At 43.5% G+C, this 18,042-nt stretch overlaps 1 protein-coding gene and 1 long non-coding RNA gene across 4 annotated transcripts in view; one reads left to right on the top strand and one right to left on the bottom strand.

Annotated features, from left to right (window-relative positions):
- The window catches only part of LOC118551451 (uncharacterized), a 270,278-nt gene extending 255,000 nt beyond the window's left edge, over window positions 1-15,278 (bottom strand). For 2 of the 3 annotated variants that reach the window (XR_013444665.1, XR_013444663.1), the window contains exons 1-4: window positions 15,153-15,278; window positions 13,557-13,644; window positions 10,351-10,433; window positions 9,822-9,900 (exon numbers count right to left, since the gene is read on the bottom strand). This is a non-coding gene — a long non-coding RNA (uncharacterized LOC118551451). Of the gene's footprint in view, window positions 1-9,821; window positions 9,901-10,350; window positions 10,434-13,556; window positions 13,645-14,363; window positions 14,517-15,152 lie in introns of those variants that run through there. The other variant, XR_013444664.1, reaches the window with a different exon arrangement.
- A 47-nt stretch (window positions 15,279-15,325) lies between these two features.
- Window positions 15,326-16,645, top strand: LOC118552117 (diphosphoinositol polyphosphate phosphohydrolase 3-beta). The gene has a single exon (XM_078064564.1). The coding sequence runs from the start codon at window positions 15,612-15,614 to the stop codon at window positions 16,104-16,106; it is 495 nt and encodes a 164-aa protein (XP_077920690.1). The 5' UTR covers window positions 15,326-15,611; the 3' UTR covers window positions 16,107-16,645.
- Window positions 16,646-18,042: the final 1,397 nt, after the last annotated feature.

The following is an 18,042-nucleotide window of genomic DNA, read 5'->3' as shown; positions in this document are numbered from 1 at the left end:
AGGAAGTGACAAACTTGTTTACATTCTCAATATAGTTAGAACATGGAATCAACAGGATTTCTGGATAGATTTAATGCCAAAATTGACCCCAATATCTTTAAGTGAGCATCTAGGATAAGGTTAATGTTAACTGAGGTGAAGAAGAACTAAAGGAGATGAAGTGAGGGGGTGAAATAAGAATTTCTGTTTTTTTCATTGTTTAAATCAAAATGTCTATTAGATATGCCAGTGGACAGTTGGAAATAGACTCTGGCATTAAAGCTGGAGATACAAGTTGAAGAGAGAAGAGGGTATAGATGGCATATAAAGCCAAAATACTAAATGAGATCACCAAGGGAAAGAGTGTAGGCAGAAAAGAGAAAGGGACCAAGGATCTGAGGCAGGTCAATGTCAAAAGGTCAAAAGGAAAGGAGAGCCAGGCAAAGAGATTGAGGAGGTCAGAGAACAACCAGAAAAGTATTGTCCTGGAACCCAGGTGTACTTGTGTCAATTTGGTTTGTTTCTCTAGAGAACCCTGAAAAACACACCAGGAAAGAAAGTACTTCCAGGAGGAGCGCGTGATCAAGTCTGCCCAAAATTATTGATAAGACAACTGAGGAAAAGACTGTGAGATAGCCATTTGATTTAGAAATACTGATGACATTGTTAGCTTGACCAGAACAATTTCAATTTAGTAGATGGTGTATAAATTGGATTGGCATGTGATTAACACAGAATGGGAGAAGAATTGGAGACAGTTTCTCTCTGGGAGGTTTGCTATCAGGAGGAGGATGAAGGGCGCTGCAGGGAGGCCATCTGTTTTGTTCTGTTTTGTTTTTAAGATGAAAGCAAATAATACCAGTTTGTAGGCTGAAAGGAATAATCTAGCAGAGGGAGGAAAAGTGATGATGATCTTACAAATGCCCTGAGATCATGGATTTGTTTTTTGGTTTAGCCAATCTAGGTGAGAATTCCAATACTTGCAACAAAAAGAATTTTCACTAACAGAGTGAGCAATGTCTAGGCATATCTACAAATTTGCTGTTTTATGCCTATTGAGCAAGTATAATTTATAAAAGTACTCTCATTCTGGCTCATATAATAAATTTTATGTACTAGGTTAGATGACAAATTATATAGGCACATGAATTAGTTAGGAACATCAATTCTGAAGCCATAGATTCCAACCCTGGGCCTGTCACAAGCTGTCATGATGGAAAGATTACTTAATTTCTGTGTTCAAGTTCTTCACATAAAAACAGGGCTATTAATGACACATATGTCATGGTATTGTGCTGACCAAATGAGGTAAAGCACCTACAGAGCTTACAAAAGGACTTGCCAAATATGGTAAGTATTTCATAAATGTTAGGTATTGTTAAATTTGCATGCAACTTGATGCAAATTTCCCCTTTACAGTAAAGAATGTAAACTGCTTGCACATCTGTTTTCCCTATCACACATATAACCTTAAAGCTAATTAGTTAACATGCGACTGAAAGTGAAATCATTCACAGATGCATTTTATAGTCAGGAAACATGGAAACAGAGTATTTAACTGAGATACAAAGGAAATTTAAAAATAAATGTTAATCAAAAATAGAGCTACCATACGATCCAGCAATTGCACTACTAGGTATTTACCCCAAAGATACAAATGTAGGGATCCGAAGGGGTACGTGCACCCCAATGTTTATAGCAGCAATGTCCACAATAGCCAAACTGTGGAAAGAGCCAAGATGTCCATCGACAGATGAATGGATAAAGAAGATGTGGTACATATATATACAATGGAATATTATGCAGTCGTCAAAAGGAATGAGATCTTGCCATTTGCAACGACGTGGATGGAACTGGAGGGTATTATGCTGAGTGAAATAAGTCAAACAGAGAAAGACATGTATCATATGACCTCACTGATATGAGGAATTCTTAATCTCAGGAAACAAACTGAGGGTTGCTGGAGTGGGGGGTGGGGTGGGGGGGATGGGGAGACGAACCATGAGAGACGATGGACTCTGAAAAACAAACTGAGGGTTCTGGAGGGGAGGTGGTGGGAGGATGGGTTAGCCTGGTGATGGGTATTAAAGAGGGCACGTTCTGCATGGAGCACTGGGTGTTGTGCACAAACAATGAATCATGGAACACTACATCTAGAACTAGTGATGTAATGTATGGTGATTAACATAACAATAAAAAATTAAAAAAAATAAATGTTAATCGATGGACTGTGTCAAGAGGCTTGGTGTTACGTGTAAATTTATGTGTCAACTTGACTGAGCCAAAGGATGGCCAGATATTAGGTCAAACCTTATTCTGAGTGTGTCTGTGAAGATGTTTACAGATGAGACTAACATTTGCATAGGTAGACCGAGTAAAAAGACTGCCCTCTCTAATGTGGGTGCCCTGTATCCAATCAGTTGAAGGCTACATGGATCAAAAACACTGACTGCTTGAGGGAACCCCTCTTGCCTGACTGCTTGAGATGGGACATTGCTCTTGTCCTGCCTTTACACTCGAACTGAAAGATCCCAACTTCTTGAGACCTGATCTCAGCGGCTGTTGGACTGCAACTTATACCATCACCTCTCCTGGTTCTCAGGCCTTTCGGTTTGGACTGGAACTACACCAGAGCTCTCCTGGCTCTCCACCTTGCTGGCATAGATGTTGGTCTTCCTAGACCCCATAATCATCTGAGCCAATTCATTATAATAAATCTCTCTCTCTGTCTAAATATATATATATATATATATATATATATATATATATATATATATATCAAGGTTTTATATATATAAATATATAACTCTACGTGTATAAAACAATGTTTTATATATATATGTATAAAACAATGTTTTATATATATGTATAAAACAATGAGGACATTTCCTGGTATATATAACTATAAATATATATATATATCTACATATCTACCCATGCACAAAACAATATTATATATTTTATATATAAACAATGTATATTATATAATATATATTATATAAACACAAATATTATACTTATTTCTTATATTATATATAAATATAGAAATATTATTATCTAAAATAAATACATTTTAATATATTTTATATATAAACAATATATATATATAACAAGTTTATATATTTCTTATATATATATAAAACAATGGGGACATTTCCTGGTAAGATGTGTGTCATACTTAGTGTGAAGGAGTTGCAAGCTGGAGCTGCCCATTCAGTCCCTGCCCTTTAGATAAAGCAGAACATTCAGTTCCAAGGATAACTTACAGGGCAACAATAGACATGCACAGTCAGGGGAATTGCAGATAAGGGCTCTGAGTTAAATTGAAATAAATTATTATGAAAAAGGGTCTGGGGGAAGCTGGGTAGCTCAGTTGGTTAAGCAGTTTACTCTTGGTTTTGGCCCAGGTCATGATCTCAGGGTCCGGGGATCGAGCCCCACGACAAGCGCCACAGTCAGTGGGGAGTCTGCTTTAGGATTCTCTCTCTCCCTCTGGCCCTCCCTTCTCTCTCTCTCTAAAATAAATAAATCTTTAAAAAAGAAAAATGGTCTGATGTCAAAGACATTCTTTGAGTCTTCAGAGTCAGACAGACTGGTTCCAACATTCCGTGATCCAAGCTGAGTTCCAGAATTCTAGTTTATTAAGTGTGTGTGTGTGTGTGTGTGTGTGTGTGTGTAAAACACTTCCTTGATGAGCAATCTTGACAAGTCTTTACAGACCACTGGGGTTAAGATCTGCTGGTATGATTTTCTGTCCTGAGAGCTAAATATATATATATATATATATCGCCTATTGATTCTGTTCATCTGGAAAACTCTGACTAATACACTTGGGAAGGCACAAGCACTTGTTGAAGTACAACCACATGATGACATGATATAACTCAGTAAAGAGTGGGCGTTATGTTCACAGGATTCAAACAATCAGGGCACAAAAGAAGGTTTTCATAAATAATTAAGTGATGGTTATTAAAGGTTGTGGTTGGTAGAATTCTAAAACTGATCTCCCAAGATTTCCCACCATAATCTCAGATACCATGAATAAGATGAATTATCTTGTGCATATTTGTGTTCAGTTACATGGCTAAAGGGATTTTATAGGTGTAAGGAAGGTTACTAAACAACTGACCTTAAATAGAGAGATTATCCAAAAGAGCCTAATCACAGGAGCTCTTTAGAGGCAGACAGTTTTCTCTGGCCAGCAGCAGAAGGGGAAGCAAGAGAGATGTGAAGCACAAGAAGGGTTTGACACACCACTGCTTGCTTGAAGATGGAGAACCACACAAGGAGAAGTACAGGCAGCCTCTAGAATCTGAGAGCAGCCCCGACAACATCCTGCACCATGGGTGCTAAATTCCTCCAACCACCTGGATGAGCTGGGAAATAGCTTCCCCTCCAGAGCCTCCTGGTATGATTCCAGCCTAACTGACTCCTTGATTTCAGCCCTTTGAGAACCTAAGCAGAGAACTCACTAGATCCGTGCCACACATCTGACTCACAGAAACTGAAATAATAAATATGGGTTGATTTAAGATGCTAAATTTGTGGCAATTTGTTGTGCAACAATAGAAAACTGATATCAGGGATTTATGCTATTAGCATATTGAATCTGTTGTGGTTAAGGTAACTCTCTGTATTATCCAAGTTACTGGAGAGAAGGGGACATAATTTCTGCCCCAGCCAGAACCACATGTAGCTCTAAGGTGCAAATTAAAATAAGCACAGCCAAAGTCACAATGCAGAGAATTCTAATTCTCATATAGTGAAGATTAATTGCAATATAGAGGCAAGAACGGACAGCTTGAATTGTGACAGTAACCATGAGGACATTTCCCGATAAGATGTGTGCCATACTTAGTGTGAAGGAGTTGCAAGCAGGAGCTGCCCATTCAGTCCCTGCCCTTTAGATAAAGCAGAACATTCAGTTCCAAGGATATCTTACAGGGCAACAACAGAAATGCACAGTCAGGGGAATTGCAGATAAGGGCTCTGAGTTAAATTGAAAAAAATTATTATGCAAAAGGGCCTGGGGACACCTGGGTGGCTCAGCTGGTTAAGCAGTTGACTCTTGGTTTTGGCTCAGGTCATGATCTCAAGGTCCTGTGATTGAAAACCCACAACGGGCACCACGATCAGTGGGGAGCCTGCTTTAGGATTCTCTCTCTCCCTCTGCCCCTCCCCTCTCTCTCTTTCTAAAATCAATAAATCTTTAAAAAAGAAAAAGGGTCAGGTGTCATAGACATTCTTTGAGGCTTTAGAGTCAGACAGACTGGCTCCAACACTCTATAATCCTAGCTGAATTCCAGAATTCTAATTTATTAAATGTCTGTGTGTGTGTGTGTGTGTGTGTGTGCGTGCGTGTAAAACACTTCCTTGATGAGCAATCTTGACAAATCTTTACAGACCACTGGGGTTAAGATCTGCCTCTATGATTTTCGGTACTAAGACAGCTGGATCAGCTTGAATGACCCCCCTAATCCCAGAGCCTACTAAAGAGTGTGGTACATACGGATTTTCTGACTTTCATCCCATTGCCTATGTTCAATAGCTTCCAGGACCAGTGTATTGCTGACCTCCTGCCTCCTAATCCGTGTTGGCCTTTCTAATAATCTTTCAGTTTCTGAAATGTCCTCTCGGTGGGAGAAGTTTTGAAATTCCCCTAGGCTTTACAAATACAAAGTGATGAATATATAGAAATCACACCTGTAAAGAAATTGAACTGGAGAAATTAATTAATAAATAGAAGACTGGTCATGTGATTACTGTTTTGGTGAAAATTATAAATTTCAGGGACGTGGGATCACGTCTGTGAGTGCCCAAAGTCTAGAATTTTCAGGTACAGGCATACACGTTCATAGTCACGAGGACTCAGTTCCCCTGATCTGACTCCTGTTCCTATTGCCTCTGTTCTTCCTCAGTCCAATTCTTTGTCTCCTCTTCCCCTTTCCCCCTCCTGCACTGCAAATGTATCCTGTGGACACTTCTAATTCACAAATTATATTCCGTTTTTGCTTGTTTTCCTGTGAGGCACTTAGGTGCCGGGACCATGATTTGTTCCTTGCACATCCGCTATGAAGCAGACTACGGGACACACGGGAGGCATTGCTGAAGGTTTGCTGACGTCATCTACTTCATAAAGAAACACTGACAGCAAGAACACCCACTTCCAATGTGCAGGTCGCACAGATGTTTCCTACATCACTACCATATTTGTGGCTTTTGAGGATCAGGTGCCATGTAAGCCCTTCTAGAAGCTAGGACGTGTTGGAGGAATAGAAATCTGGTCCATTTGTCCATGTGCCTCTACATAGCACAGAGCATACTTTTCAGCACACAATATGGCTTACAGCAACAATTCCTAGGACTTAGTCACGTATATGCATTTCCATATCCACCACCCTGACTACAGTGTTATAAACTTGGTATTTCATGGAAAGGAAAAGCATTATTAGCGAGAGCAAAACTCTAAAAGTAAATAGAGTGATAACAAAGCAATGGTAGAGAATATTTTAATTTACGTTGGGTGACTTTCAAAAACACAGGTATTTTTAAAAAGATTTTATTTATTTATTTGAGAGAGAGAGAAAGAGAGAGAGTGCGAGCACACAGGGGGAGAGAGAGAGGGAGAAGCAGACCCCGCTGAGCAGGGAACCTGATGTGGGGCTTGATCCCAGGACTCCGGGATCACGACCTGAGCCGAAGGCAGACGCTTAACCTACTGAACCACCCAGGCGCCCCTCATTCTTTTTTTAATGTCACTATACGCTGGCCAATGCGGGCAATGGATTGTGACAGCAGTCCTAAATCTCAGCTCTGCCACTTTCTAGCCATGGGTCAGGGCCAACGTATCTATCCTTCTGGGCCTGAATGTCCTCATCTGTGAAATTGGATTAATGGTACTTATGTCATAGGAATTTTATGAAAGTGATCAGCAAAATATGCAAAATACCTGAAACATGGTAGGCCCTCAAAGAGCTTTTAGGATCTCTTCTGATACAGTAGTTAAAAAAACAAACAAAAAACCACGTAGGATTCCTCTATGAGGATTTTGGGAATTACATACATCAGGAAGTTCATCCAGAGCAACAAATCTAGGATACTTCTTTTGAGATGTAGGCTGCTAGAAAAAGCTATTTGATCCAAGTTAAAGTGAAGTTCAGAAACTAAGAGTCTCATTGGTATCCTCTACTAGGAGATATACCACTGGATTTTGAGAGAACTTCTGAAAAAAACACTAATTTTCAAACTTGCCTTAAAATAGGTAACCCAAAAGAAGATGGAAAACAAGAAAAGGAAAAGCTGCCTTCCTACCAATCTCAAATTCCAGAGAATAATGCCTGGCTCAGAACCTTTGGTCATAGCTACTCTACCATGGTGCTCACTAATATAATGGTGCATCTTTCCAGAACAGGCTGATGTTATTGGGGGGTACTTGAAGCTTTTACTGTGAAAGAAGGAGGGAGCCATTTTCCTTTTCCCAAATTGATACCAAACATCGGTTGTATGTGCCTTGTTGTCTTTATCTAAGGAGCCTGTGAAATGTGTGGAACAGCTTGGTGGCCCTGAGAAACCTGTTTTGCCTCTGAGGGAACTGGTCTCATGGTGCCTGGGCCTGTGGGTGCGCAGCGTCATTGACAAGTAAGCGATCTTCCCTCCTGGGCGGGTTTGATGCCTCAGTGGAAGGGAAGGGCATCCTGCCAAAAACAGGATTCTCACACAAGGAAACCAGCTCTGCAACGAAGGACCCTCCTCAGGATCCACAATCATCAAAAGTCATGAAGGACTGGTAAATAACAATTACTCTATTCCTTCACAAGGACTCCAAACAGTCATCTTTCCTCTGCCGCAGCCAGAATCAGTGCTGAATATATCAACATTGGGCCAAAAGAACAGGGGAAAGATCTCTGGGATGAAGAGCTTCTGAAACGGTGGGAGACAGGATGAGACAGTGGAGAGCTGTATCAGTGGAAAATGCAAGGGGAAGCAGACAGGACTGCTGGGGGCAGGCTAAGCGGGGTCAGCCTACACCGCAGACTTTCTGGGGTGTTGTCATCAATGAGCCCTGAGTTTCTACCTCATGTAACTACCTACCAGCTTTCAGATCCTGGGCAATTTCCACGATGTCCTTGATCTCAATATCCTCCTCCCTTGTGAAATGGGAATGACAGTATTTCCTTGAAGCATTTTTATTAGGACTAAATGAAACATCGATGAAGAGCCTAGTGTAGGGCCCATCATTATGTGCACTATTACTTCACATGAGCCTCAACATTTATTTCAACCCTGTCAGTAAATTGCTTTCATTTTATCTGTTCGATTATATAACTAGGTCTTATTCCCAAAGATACAGCTTTATTTTAATATATATTATGTAAATTATGGTACAAGTCCTGCACAGATCAAGTCATCAGGTGATGAATGGCTATCCGAAACACCACCCTGAATCCTGTTGTGCAGGAAGAACAGCGCCAGCCCTAGGACGGATCCACAAGAGTGAGTCAGACTTCACCCCTCAAACATCTCCCAGCTGACTAGCAGAGCTCGCACGGCAGCTGATACACACATGGTGCTGACACCAAGAGCACCTGCTAGAATAAGCGCGGTCTGGAGACAGAATGTTCTCCCTAACAGTGTCACTTTCAAACGATTAACTAATCGATTCAACAGATACGCAGCAATGCCTTTCCACTTGTATCAGAAATTGATCTGGATGGTGGATTGACAAAGACCAAGGAAACAGGGTCCTTGCCCTCAAGGGTGTCACAACGCAGCAAAGGAGACAGACATGTCCATTCCATCAACAGATGTGGTCTGGATGACTACAGTGTGTGCTCAGCTATGTTCTGGGCTGCTTCACATATATCAGTGGGCAAGAGACAAAGATCCCTAAGATCAAGGAGCTTCTATTCAAGCAGGAGTTATGATGGGGGGGGGTGGGGAGAGAAATAAGCAATAAGCGTAACAAAGAAGTAAATAACATAGTCTGGCAGGTGATAATTCAGGCCAAGGTAAAGGGGATCAGGAATATGGGGTGGGGTGGAAAGGGGGAGTGCACTTAGCAATATATAATAGGGGGTGGCGGGGGCTTGTAGACCTTCCTGAGGATCTAGCATTTGACTCTGACACATGAACAGAGGAGCACTAGAAATGGTTTAGGTGCTGACTGAGAAGTATGTACGGGGACAATGTCAGTGAAAAGGAGAGACACAGCAGTCAGGGAACTAGAGGGAGTGACCAAAGCAGCAGCAGAAGTCAAGGAGTGCTGCCTCTCGGAGAGAATGGAAGCACTCACCTGGACTTGAGATCCACTGAGCTTTGCGTTCACACCCTGGGTTGCACAGCTGTGCCATGACTCACAAAATGACAAAAGTAAAAGGCCTGTAGTCACCCTGTGATTCACTCATTACTCAAAGGGAAAAACTGGAGACGTACTCTTTGCTCCGATCACTTTGTATTGGGGAAGATTTTACTGAATTATCTAGTATAGATGCCCTACGGAGCCAGTTCTATGATGGAGGGAAAAACAGAGTATCTAAGATCCACAAAGAAGCAACGAATTGGGAGGACATGTGCAGAGTGATTTGAAAGACACAACCCACCCCACTTCCGCAAGTGAAAAGATATACGGAGATGCCTCTGTTCACCCATCTTTCATTTTATATCACTACTAAACCATGAACGGGTATGATAATCGCTGGCCGTTGATCCATGGAGCTTCCATCATACTCTTACACTCAAACAATATATTTTGAATCCTTCCTGGACACCAAGTTCCAGGCACTGGGCTGACTCAGGGAGAATAAGCATGTTTCAGGCTGGCGCCCAGCCTTTGACTTACTTACTTGCTTGCTTCCAAACATGCTGGCCAATCATTACAGAGCTCCTTGATTCGAGCGACGACAGAACTAGTGTCCAGGGATCCTAGAAAAGAAAAAATGAGGGGGGTAACTGAGTCCTAGTGTACGGGGAGCGTGAGCACCCATGGTCAGGAAAGCCTTTTCAGGCGAGGGGAGGTTAATGAGGTGGGTACTTTTAGAATCCCCATTTTACAGAGGAGAAATAATACAGCCCTAGAGATATTCCCTTGCTTCAGGCTGCAGAACTACTCGAGAGAGCCAGATTGAAATCCTAGGTCATTTGGTTTGCAAAACACCGTATTTTCTCTCATTGACTACTACTAAAATCACTTCACCTGACTGTTTCCCTTTACTAGATCCTGAAATCCTCTCAGGTATGTTGCGGTCACTCTCCTGAAAGCTGGTTCCAGCTGTGAGTGCTAAAAGGCTCTGGGAAGTTCTGTAACATTCTCTATCCCAGGTAACAGCTGTCTGGAGAGCTCCTCTCTCTTAGAATTGTAATCCACCATCTCACCTAAGTCAGGTGCTCGACGTCCCACGAAGATGCTTCTAATGTCACTGCGCTGTCACTTTCCAATCTGCCTGTTCCTGCCTACTCTAGAAAAAAGGCAGAAACATGTATCAGACTTGCTGGTCTCACAGCAGTTCCCCTCAGCATTAGAACATTCCACAGAAGCTATGTTCTCCTGGGTGCCTGGGTCTTCCCGGTAGTAAAAAAAAAAAAAATGAGAAAGGAAGACGTCTGTACCACAGGAATGGCATGTACCGTGCATGTCAGCAACTCTCAACATACACGACATGTCTCAGAGAGAAAGGAAGAGGATTACCTTTGGAGTCACACAGACCAAGGTGTGAACCTCAGCTCCCTCACTTACTGTCTTACTTAAGCACATCTCAGCCTGTTTCTTAATCTGTTGAAGGAGATTCTGATACTCATTGTTCAGGTTTGTTGGTAGATAAATATTAAGTGCGTAAAACCAATCAGACCATCAATAGCTCAAAATCAATGCCTAGAGTGATGACAACACAGAATAACTTCTCTACCGCATCACTTAATTCCATTTTATGTGTGCAGAAGATACGGAACTTCGCGTTCTCAAGTAACATGCCCAGGTGACACACTTGACTGATGGCCGTGAGCTAGGCACTCAGGTGTTCTTTTCACTAGATTGTGAGGAGAAGAACATCCAGACGGAAAATACCTTTCTTTGAACCCAGTGACTCTTAGCAAACGAACACCTTACGTAACAAGTCAACTCTGAACATCATTAAAAAAAAGAAATTGACACAACAAACCAAAGCTCTTGATAAAAATAATCCTTTTGACAAGACACGGCGATGTTGGGAGAGCACAGGCTGTAGAGACATGAAGACTTGAAATCACATACAAACTCCACTCTAAGTCTTCTCTTCGATGAACTGCAAATAGTAACCTCCTCGTTAAGACTTAATGCGCTGTTAAACAGGATGCAGGGATCAACACAGGCCTTGGCACACAGACTCTACTGGCCAAATACCTCATGTCTTAACCTCATCCCTTCCCTTAAGACTCCAGGGAAAGTTCACGGTCAACCTTTGCAAGCAGAGGTTACATTTCCGCTATGAAAAGTTATTTTCTCTCTCTCCCATTTTTGGTTGGATTTTGATGGGTGGCAGTTACCGGTTGTGCCAGCCAGTTTTTGATGCACAACAAACCATCCAAAATGTAGTGACTCTAAACAACCAATTCTTTTGCTCACAATTCTGCAGGACAATAATTTCAGCTGGGCTTAGCTGAGAGGTCCTTTTGCTGTTCTCACAAGGCTTGCTTATGCATCTGTAGGCAGTGCCCCTGGCTCTGCTCTGGGGGCCGGATGGTCCACGACGGTCTCACCCACATTTCTGGCAATTGGTTCACTGTCAGCTGTGGTGGAGGGGATGCATGGGCCCTGGGTCTCTCATCATCCACCTAACCCACGCTTCTTCACATGGTTGTTCTCTTGTGTCAAGAGCAGCAAGAGAGGGCAAACCCTGGTGTGCAAGCACTTTTCAATTCTCTGCTTGCTTCACACTTGCTAGTGTTCCAGTGAACAAAGCAAATTCCATGGCCAAGGGCAATGAGGGAGGAGATACAGGCAGGCACAGTGCAAAATACAGTCGTTACTGTAACAGTCCACTGTTACAGTAGTTTGTGAAATGACCCTGTTCTTCATTAGAGAAATACTTAACTATGGGTGAACCAGACAGGAGAATGAAAGCTAGTCTCTCAAAAATGACTTTTACTCTTCCGTAGAAAAAGTCATAGCTATCTTGCCCTGTTATCAGTCTTCTAGGTGAATAATAAAATTATTTTATGAAATTCTGCCAAAAAAGACCAGTTTGAAATTTCCCTGGCATTGTACCATACCTGTAAATTGTGGATCCCCTCATCCAGAAATGTGCCATGACTCTGCCAGTAGGAATCCAGCCCGCACCTCTTTCCGTATCATAATGTTGCTATTCCTCTCCCTTCCAAAGAATATGCCCCCAGCAGAGACCTACTGCATAGGCATCATCTGATGGGGAAGTGATGGCCTAGACTAGGAAGCGGCCCCTCTGGTAAGACAAGGACAAACTCCGTGCTAACTGTAGACTTGTGATGTGGCTGGGGCCTGGTTGGGCCACTCCTCCCCGCAGTCACCAGCCCCACTTCCCAGCTTTGCTAGAGTTCCTCTTGATTCATCCAAGCCATCTTTCCAGGCTGAGTCCGAGCTCTATCATTTTCTACTCCAATGTCCTAACTATATTGTTCAGGATCCCTTGGTATTTTATTTACTGTGTGGTGGTTGATATTGCTACTGTGAAGGCCATCATTCCCCCATTATATTTTCTATGTGATTACTGCTGGCATTGCTGCTTTAAATATTAATACTTCCTTCTACCATTGAAGGGAATTCATTTTTACTCATTTCTTACGCTTTTCCCAAGAAGATATTCATATCATTTGGAAATAATGAAAATTTTGTCTTCTTTACTAAAACAATGTTTTTCTCTTTACAATCTCCTTACACTGGAAAGACCATCTAAAGCAAAAGTTAGTAATACTGGTGATAATAGGTACATTTGCCTAGATCCTGATTGTAATGGAATTTTTTCTAGTCGTTTAACATCATTTGTGTATTTGTATATTAGACACACTGAGGAATACAGCCTGCAAATATCTACGTTCCTACTCTGTTTTTAATTGCAGGCTGTCACATTCCATCAAATGTTCTTTGATCATCCATATACCATTAAAATATGGCCAACACTAGTAGTATCTCTAGTGGTTGAAGTCATTCTCTTTATGTCTCCACTTTATCATTTTCTTCTCATGCAACCGACACATTTTTGTCCTATTATCCTCTAGGTATTGCACGCGTCTGTTGCCACTGGGAACAGGATCGTTTTTATGAGCTATTCTGGGTAGACATGGAGGAGAGCAGACCCTGGGAAGCTGATCTCACTTGTTATTTAAGAATTGGGCTGTTGGGGCGCCTGGGTGCCTCTAGTCGGTTAAGTGTCCGACTCTTGATTTTGGCTCAGGTCATGATCTCAGGGTCTCATGGGGCTCTGCACTGGGCGTGGAACCTGCTTAAGATTCTCTCTCTCCCTCTCCCTCTGCCCCTCCCCTTCCCGCTCACATGCTCTCCTTCTCCCTCCCTCCCTCCCTCTCTCTCTCTCTAAAAAAAAAAAAAAGAAAAAAAAGTCCTTTGCACTTACATTTCAGATTCCACTTCCCTTTGATGAGGGATTATTTCACTGGAAAAGGGGTTTTCATGATCCTGGTTGCTTGATGCCAGCAGAGGGTCTGTGGGGAAGAGAGAGACAAAGATGCCTAGGCTGCAGTATGGCAAAAGTTAGGGGACATCAGAGGTCTTCTCCATAAGGCTACTGTTAGAGCAGGGAAACAGTAAGAAAAAATGAAAAGGTGAGGGAAGGCTTTTGCTTGTTAACTTTTTGGCTGTGATGGGCCACGTCCTGGCCAAGAGGACAGCATGACCAAACAGAGAGGTGGTGAGAGAGCACCAAGTGGCCTTGCCGGAGTCCCACACCAGGAGCCTCGTTAAGCATCAGACTGAGAAACATGAAGGGAGTTCTATAGGCATGTCTTCCAAAACCCGAAGCAGTACCTATCAATGAGAAAGAGAGAGAAGGGTGGAAGTGTGTGGAGGGTGAAGATTGTTGGGACTTTATCATAAAAGGCGACTTGGGTAGGTTCTGCAGCTGTTGGGTGAATAGGACTCCAAGTGCCAAGGGCTGAAAGAAGTAGGCGAGAAGTTTACTCTAGGAAACTGAGGAACAGAGGTTAGGTAAGAGGTCAATAGGGGTTCAAGAAAAGTGTTAAGTTATGGGCTGTGCCAACATGCCCAGCAAGGCCAAGAACCTGCCACCCCGAATCAAGGAAACCTCATTTAAAATGGAGTTGGGCGGCTAGCTGGGGGACCTCTCATGCCCTACCACTGCAGTTAACTGCAGACCCCAACAAGGACAAAGGGTGCCTGGCATTCCCCCCAGGAAGCAGCTTACTTTCCTACTCCAGCAGGAGGAAGGAAGAATTTCTCCTCGCCCAGCAACAAGCTCAGCCAACAGGAAAATACCACAACGGGGCCCGTGAGAAAAACGTCAGCACCTCGAACTGTCGCTCTCCTCCAATGGACTTTTCCTTCACAGCAATCTCTCCCAACTGCCTCCTTTTCCCTAGAGAAGAAGGTTCCTCTGGTCTGATCTCCAGACTGGCCTATGGGGTGCCATACTTTGCCTGCCCCAAACTGCAATTCCTCTGCTACACCCAAATCAACCCATTTTGCTGATAAACTATAACCGGCTGTTTTACCTTTTAGGTGGACAAACCTGTTCAAGAACTAAAAGGGTATGATATGACTCAGCAAAGACTAGGTACCATTTTGCCAAGAATACTGAGGATCATTTCGACAACCCCGGGCCCTCCTAAACATAAGGCGGTAGCATTCATTATGGGCAATGATGATGCCCTCGACCTTACCGCCTGTAAAATAAGGGTCTGTGTTTCATACAACGTGCCGGGGAGGATGAGGAGAAAGGTCTGGCCACGCCACAGCCAAGTGCAACTCAAGGGCCCACGTGGAAGCGATCTTGGCCCCGGTCACAATGCGGGAATTGACCTCCGCGTGGAAAGACATTTCCAGCCTGGGAGGTGCGGGGCGCCTGCGCAGTGGGCCCAAGGCGCCGCGCGCGCTGCGGGAGCCGCGAGACCCCCGCCCCCGCCCCTCGCCCTGCAACGTGAACGCGCACGTGAATCGGGAGGTGGACGCGGACGCGCACGCGAATGCGCCTCACCTCGCTCAACCCCCGGCCGGTGCCTGAGGGAGGGAGGGAGGGAGGGAGGCGCGCGCGGCAGCCGCGGGTGGGCGGTGTGCGGAGTGGCGGACCCGCTGGCGGCGGCGGCGGCGGCGGCGGCGGCGCGGGGGCGGAGCGGAGGCAGGGGGGCGGGCGCGGGGGCGGCGGCGCCTCGTCCACTCAGGCGGCTGCGTTCGGGACCCTCCGGCCCGCACGAGGGACGAACTGACTGACGTACCTCGCCCGCCCCCGCCCCCTCCTCATCTTCCCCTGGGCTTCCTGGGCTCCCGGGGCTCACTCCTGGAGCGCCTTCTCTCCCTGCACCTCTCCTCGGCCCTTTCTCTCCCAGGCACCTCAGGCGGCGGCGGCGGCGGCGGCGGCGGCGGCGGCGGCGGCTACCGCGACCCCAGCAGCAGCAGCAGCAGCAGCGAGCGGCGGGAGCTGGCGGCCTCTGAGACGATGAAGTGCAAGCCGAACCAGACGCGCACCTACGACCCGGAGGGGTTCAAGAAGCGGGCGGCGTGCCTTTGCTTCCGGAGCGAGCGCGAGGACGAGGTGCTGTTAGTGAGTAGCAGTCGGTACCCGGACCGCTGGATCGTGCCGGGCGGGGGCGTGGAGCCCGAGGAGGAGCCGGGCGGTGCGGCAGTCCGAGAGGTGTACGAAGAGGCGGGAGTCAAGGGGAAGTTAGGCCGGCTCCTGGGCATTTTCGAACAGAACCAAGACCGCAAGCACAGAACCTACGTGTACGTACTGACTGTCACTGAGATTCTGGAGGATTGGGAAGATTCGGTTAGCATTGGGAGGAAGCGAGAGTGGTTCAAAATCGAAGATGCGATCAAGGTTCTCCAGTGCCACAAGCCCATGCATGCCGAATATCTGGAAAAACTAAAGCTGGGCGGTTCCCCAACCAGTGGAAACTCCGTGGCCCCATCCGTGCCACAGAGCGATCCCTAGTATGTACCGCTCCTGCACAGACTTCTGCTTTCCGCCTACCTTAGAATAAATAGTGCCCGGAGCACCTCTCACTCCTTGTGCGGTCTCACGGGGAGGAGGGGGGCTTCTTTTGTTTCCTTGGCAGACCTCTGAATCACGCTTGCAAACTGTCTCAGTTGCCAGCCACTGTTTTCAGACAATTTGCACGTTTTTCAGATGCTTTGAAAATCGCTGCTTGGTAGCACTGTAACAGATTTCGGTAATCCTAAACCACATGGGTTTTTGGGGTTTTTTTTAAGGTGCCTTAAGTGCTTGCCCAGCCTTTAGCGTGTGTGTACGTACACGTTGTGGTTTGTTTTATTACATTGCACACACGTGTGTGTGTGCACGTGTGCGTTTTTGGTACCAATCTTGTGGTTTGTTTTGTAGTTGAACACCTTTAAAATCTGAACATCTTGGTTGTGTGGCTTCTTTAATTTTCTTAACTTGCTAGCAAGCCCTTCTGTGATGGGAGTTGGTTTAAAAATCAGTGTTTTATATATATATATATATATATATATATATATATATATATATACACACACATATATGTATAAATTTTACATCTTGTGGTTTCCGCACTGGGCAATAATTTTGTGTTCAGTAATGTGATCTAATTTGCCCTTTTCAGAAGTTTCATTACTCATGTACATGATTTGATTTTCAAAAGAATTTTCACTAGTGGTATTTTGTTGCTGCTTATTTGAAATGGCCATTTCCCATATAGCCCAAATGTCGTTTAACAAAATATTACTTTACACAGTGAATATCTTCTTGGGAAAGTATTGTTAGCCAAACACATCCTGATATGTACATACTATCATGAAAACTGTATTCACAGAGTGCGATTTAGTATGTTCAACTTCCAACTCCATTGCCCCTTTCTTAATACCCTAGAACAACCATGGTTCTCTCAATATAAACTAGTTTTTGAAAGAAAGTTATTTCACATATTTGAATGTAGTGACATTCCAGTTAACATTCCTGACTACCAGTAACCATAGGAATGGAATTTATATGGTGATAAGATCCCAATCCAGTGAGGTACCTTTCTTGATACTCAGCTTTTACAGACTTCTTAAACTGTCAGGACGCCTGAATAATCTCTCTTAAAGATTTAGGATAAATATTTTGTGTCAGAAGACAAACTCCTTTTGCTGCCAAACTAAAAATTCTTACGTTTGCCTTGCTAACTTGCAAGTATTTTAGAATACCATCTAAAATACTTAAATGTGTCTTGAAACTTCCTGTGTTCCACCCCAGCCATGTTAAATAGTAGGTAAAAATAAAGCCGACTTCACGAAGTCGGTATTGGGGGGAGGAAAGATCTTTCCTAATTTTTAGGGCAACTGAGAATATGTCATATCTTTAATCATTACTGATAGGTGTTTTTTTGTGTCACTCAACTAACTTTGAGGGTCACTTTTTTTGCACTCTATTAAGAAATTTTGAAAGTCTAGATTCCTCTCGGAACTCCTTATCTTCTTTCAGGAAGGTTGAGGAAAAACCTGTTTTGTGAAGAGAGTATAGATGGGTAATATCATCTTACCTATAACATTTAAGATCTAGAAAATATTCTACAAACTAGTAATAAATATAAGTGGATAATATCTAAATACTTTGTTATTCTGCATATTAACGTTTAAAAACACAATCCCTAGTAGAATTGACTTACCTTTTTTTTTTTAACTTTGGTGCAACCGTTTTTTTTTTTAATCTTTGCCATATATAAATATGTCTGAATAAAGTACATATTTTAGTTAACAAAAGTTATTGTTAAAGGAATGAGTAGAAAATCAACAGCTTTTAAAAACCAATTATATAATTTCATATTGTAAATTATGCAGAATCATCTAATGTTTTTCAAAAATGTTTCTTTGTACAGAAAGACATGTCTTATTTTTTTAAACTTTCTAAA

The sequence above is a fragment of the Halichoerus grypus genome, chromosome X, assembly GCF_964656455.1.
Source record: "Halichoerus grypus chromosome X, mHalGry1.hap1.1, whole genome shotgun sequence".
NCBI classification, from domain to species: domain Eukaryota; kingdom Metazoa; phylum Chordata; class Mammalia; order Carnivora; family Phocidae; genus Halichoerus; species Halichoerus grypus.
Note: the sequence above shows the minus strand (reverse complement) of the source record. Positions and strands in the feature narration are given on the sequence as shown.

Excerpts from the sequence above, each read along its gene's own strand:
- LOC118552117 (XM_078064564.1), top strand. The coding sequence starts at position 15,612 with ATGAAGTGCAAGCCGAACCAGACGCGCACCTACGACCCGGAGGGGTTC.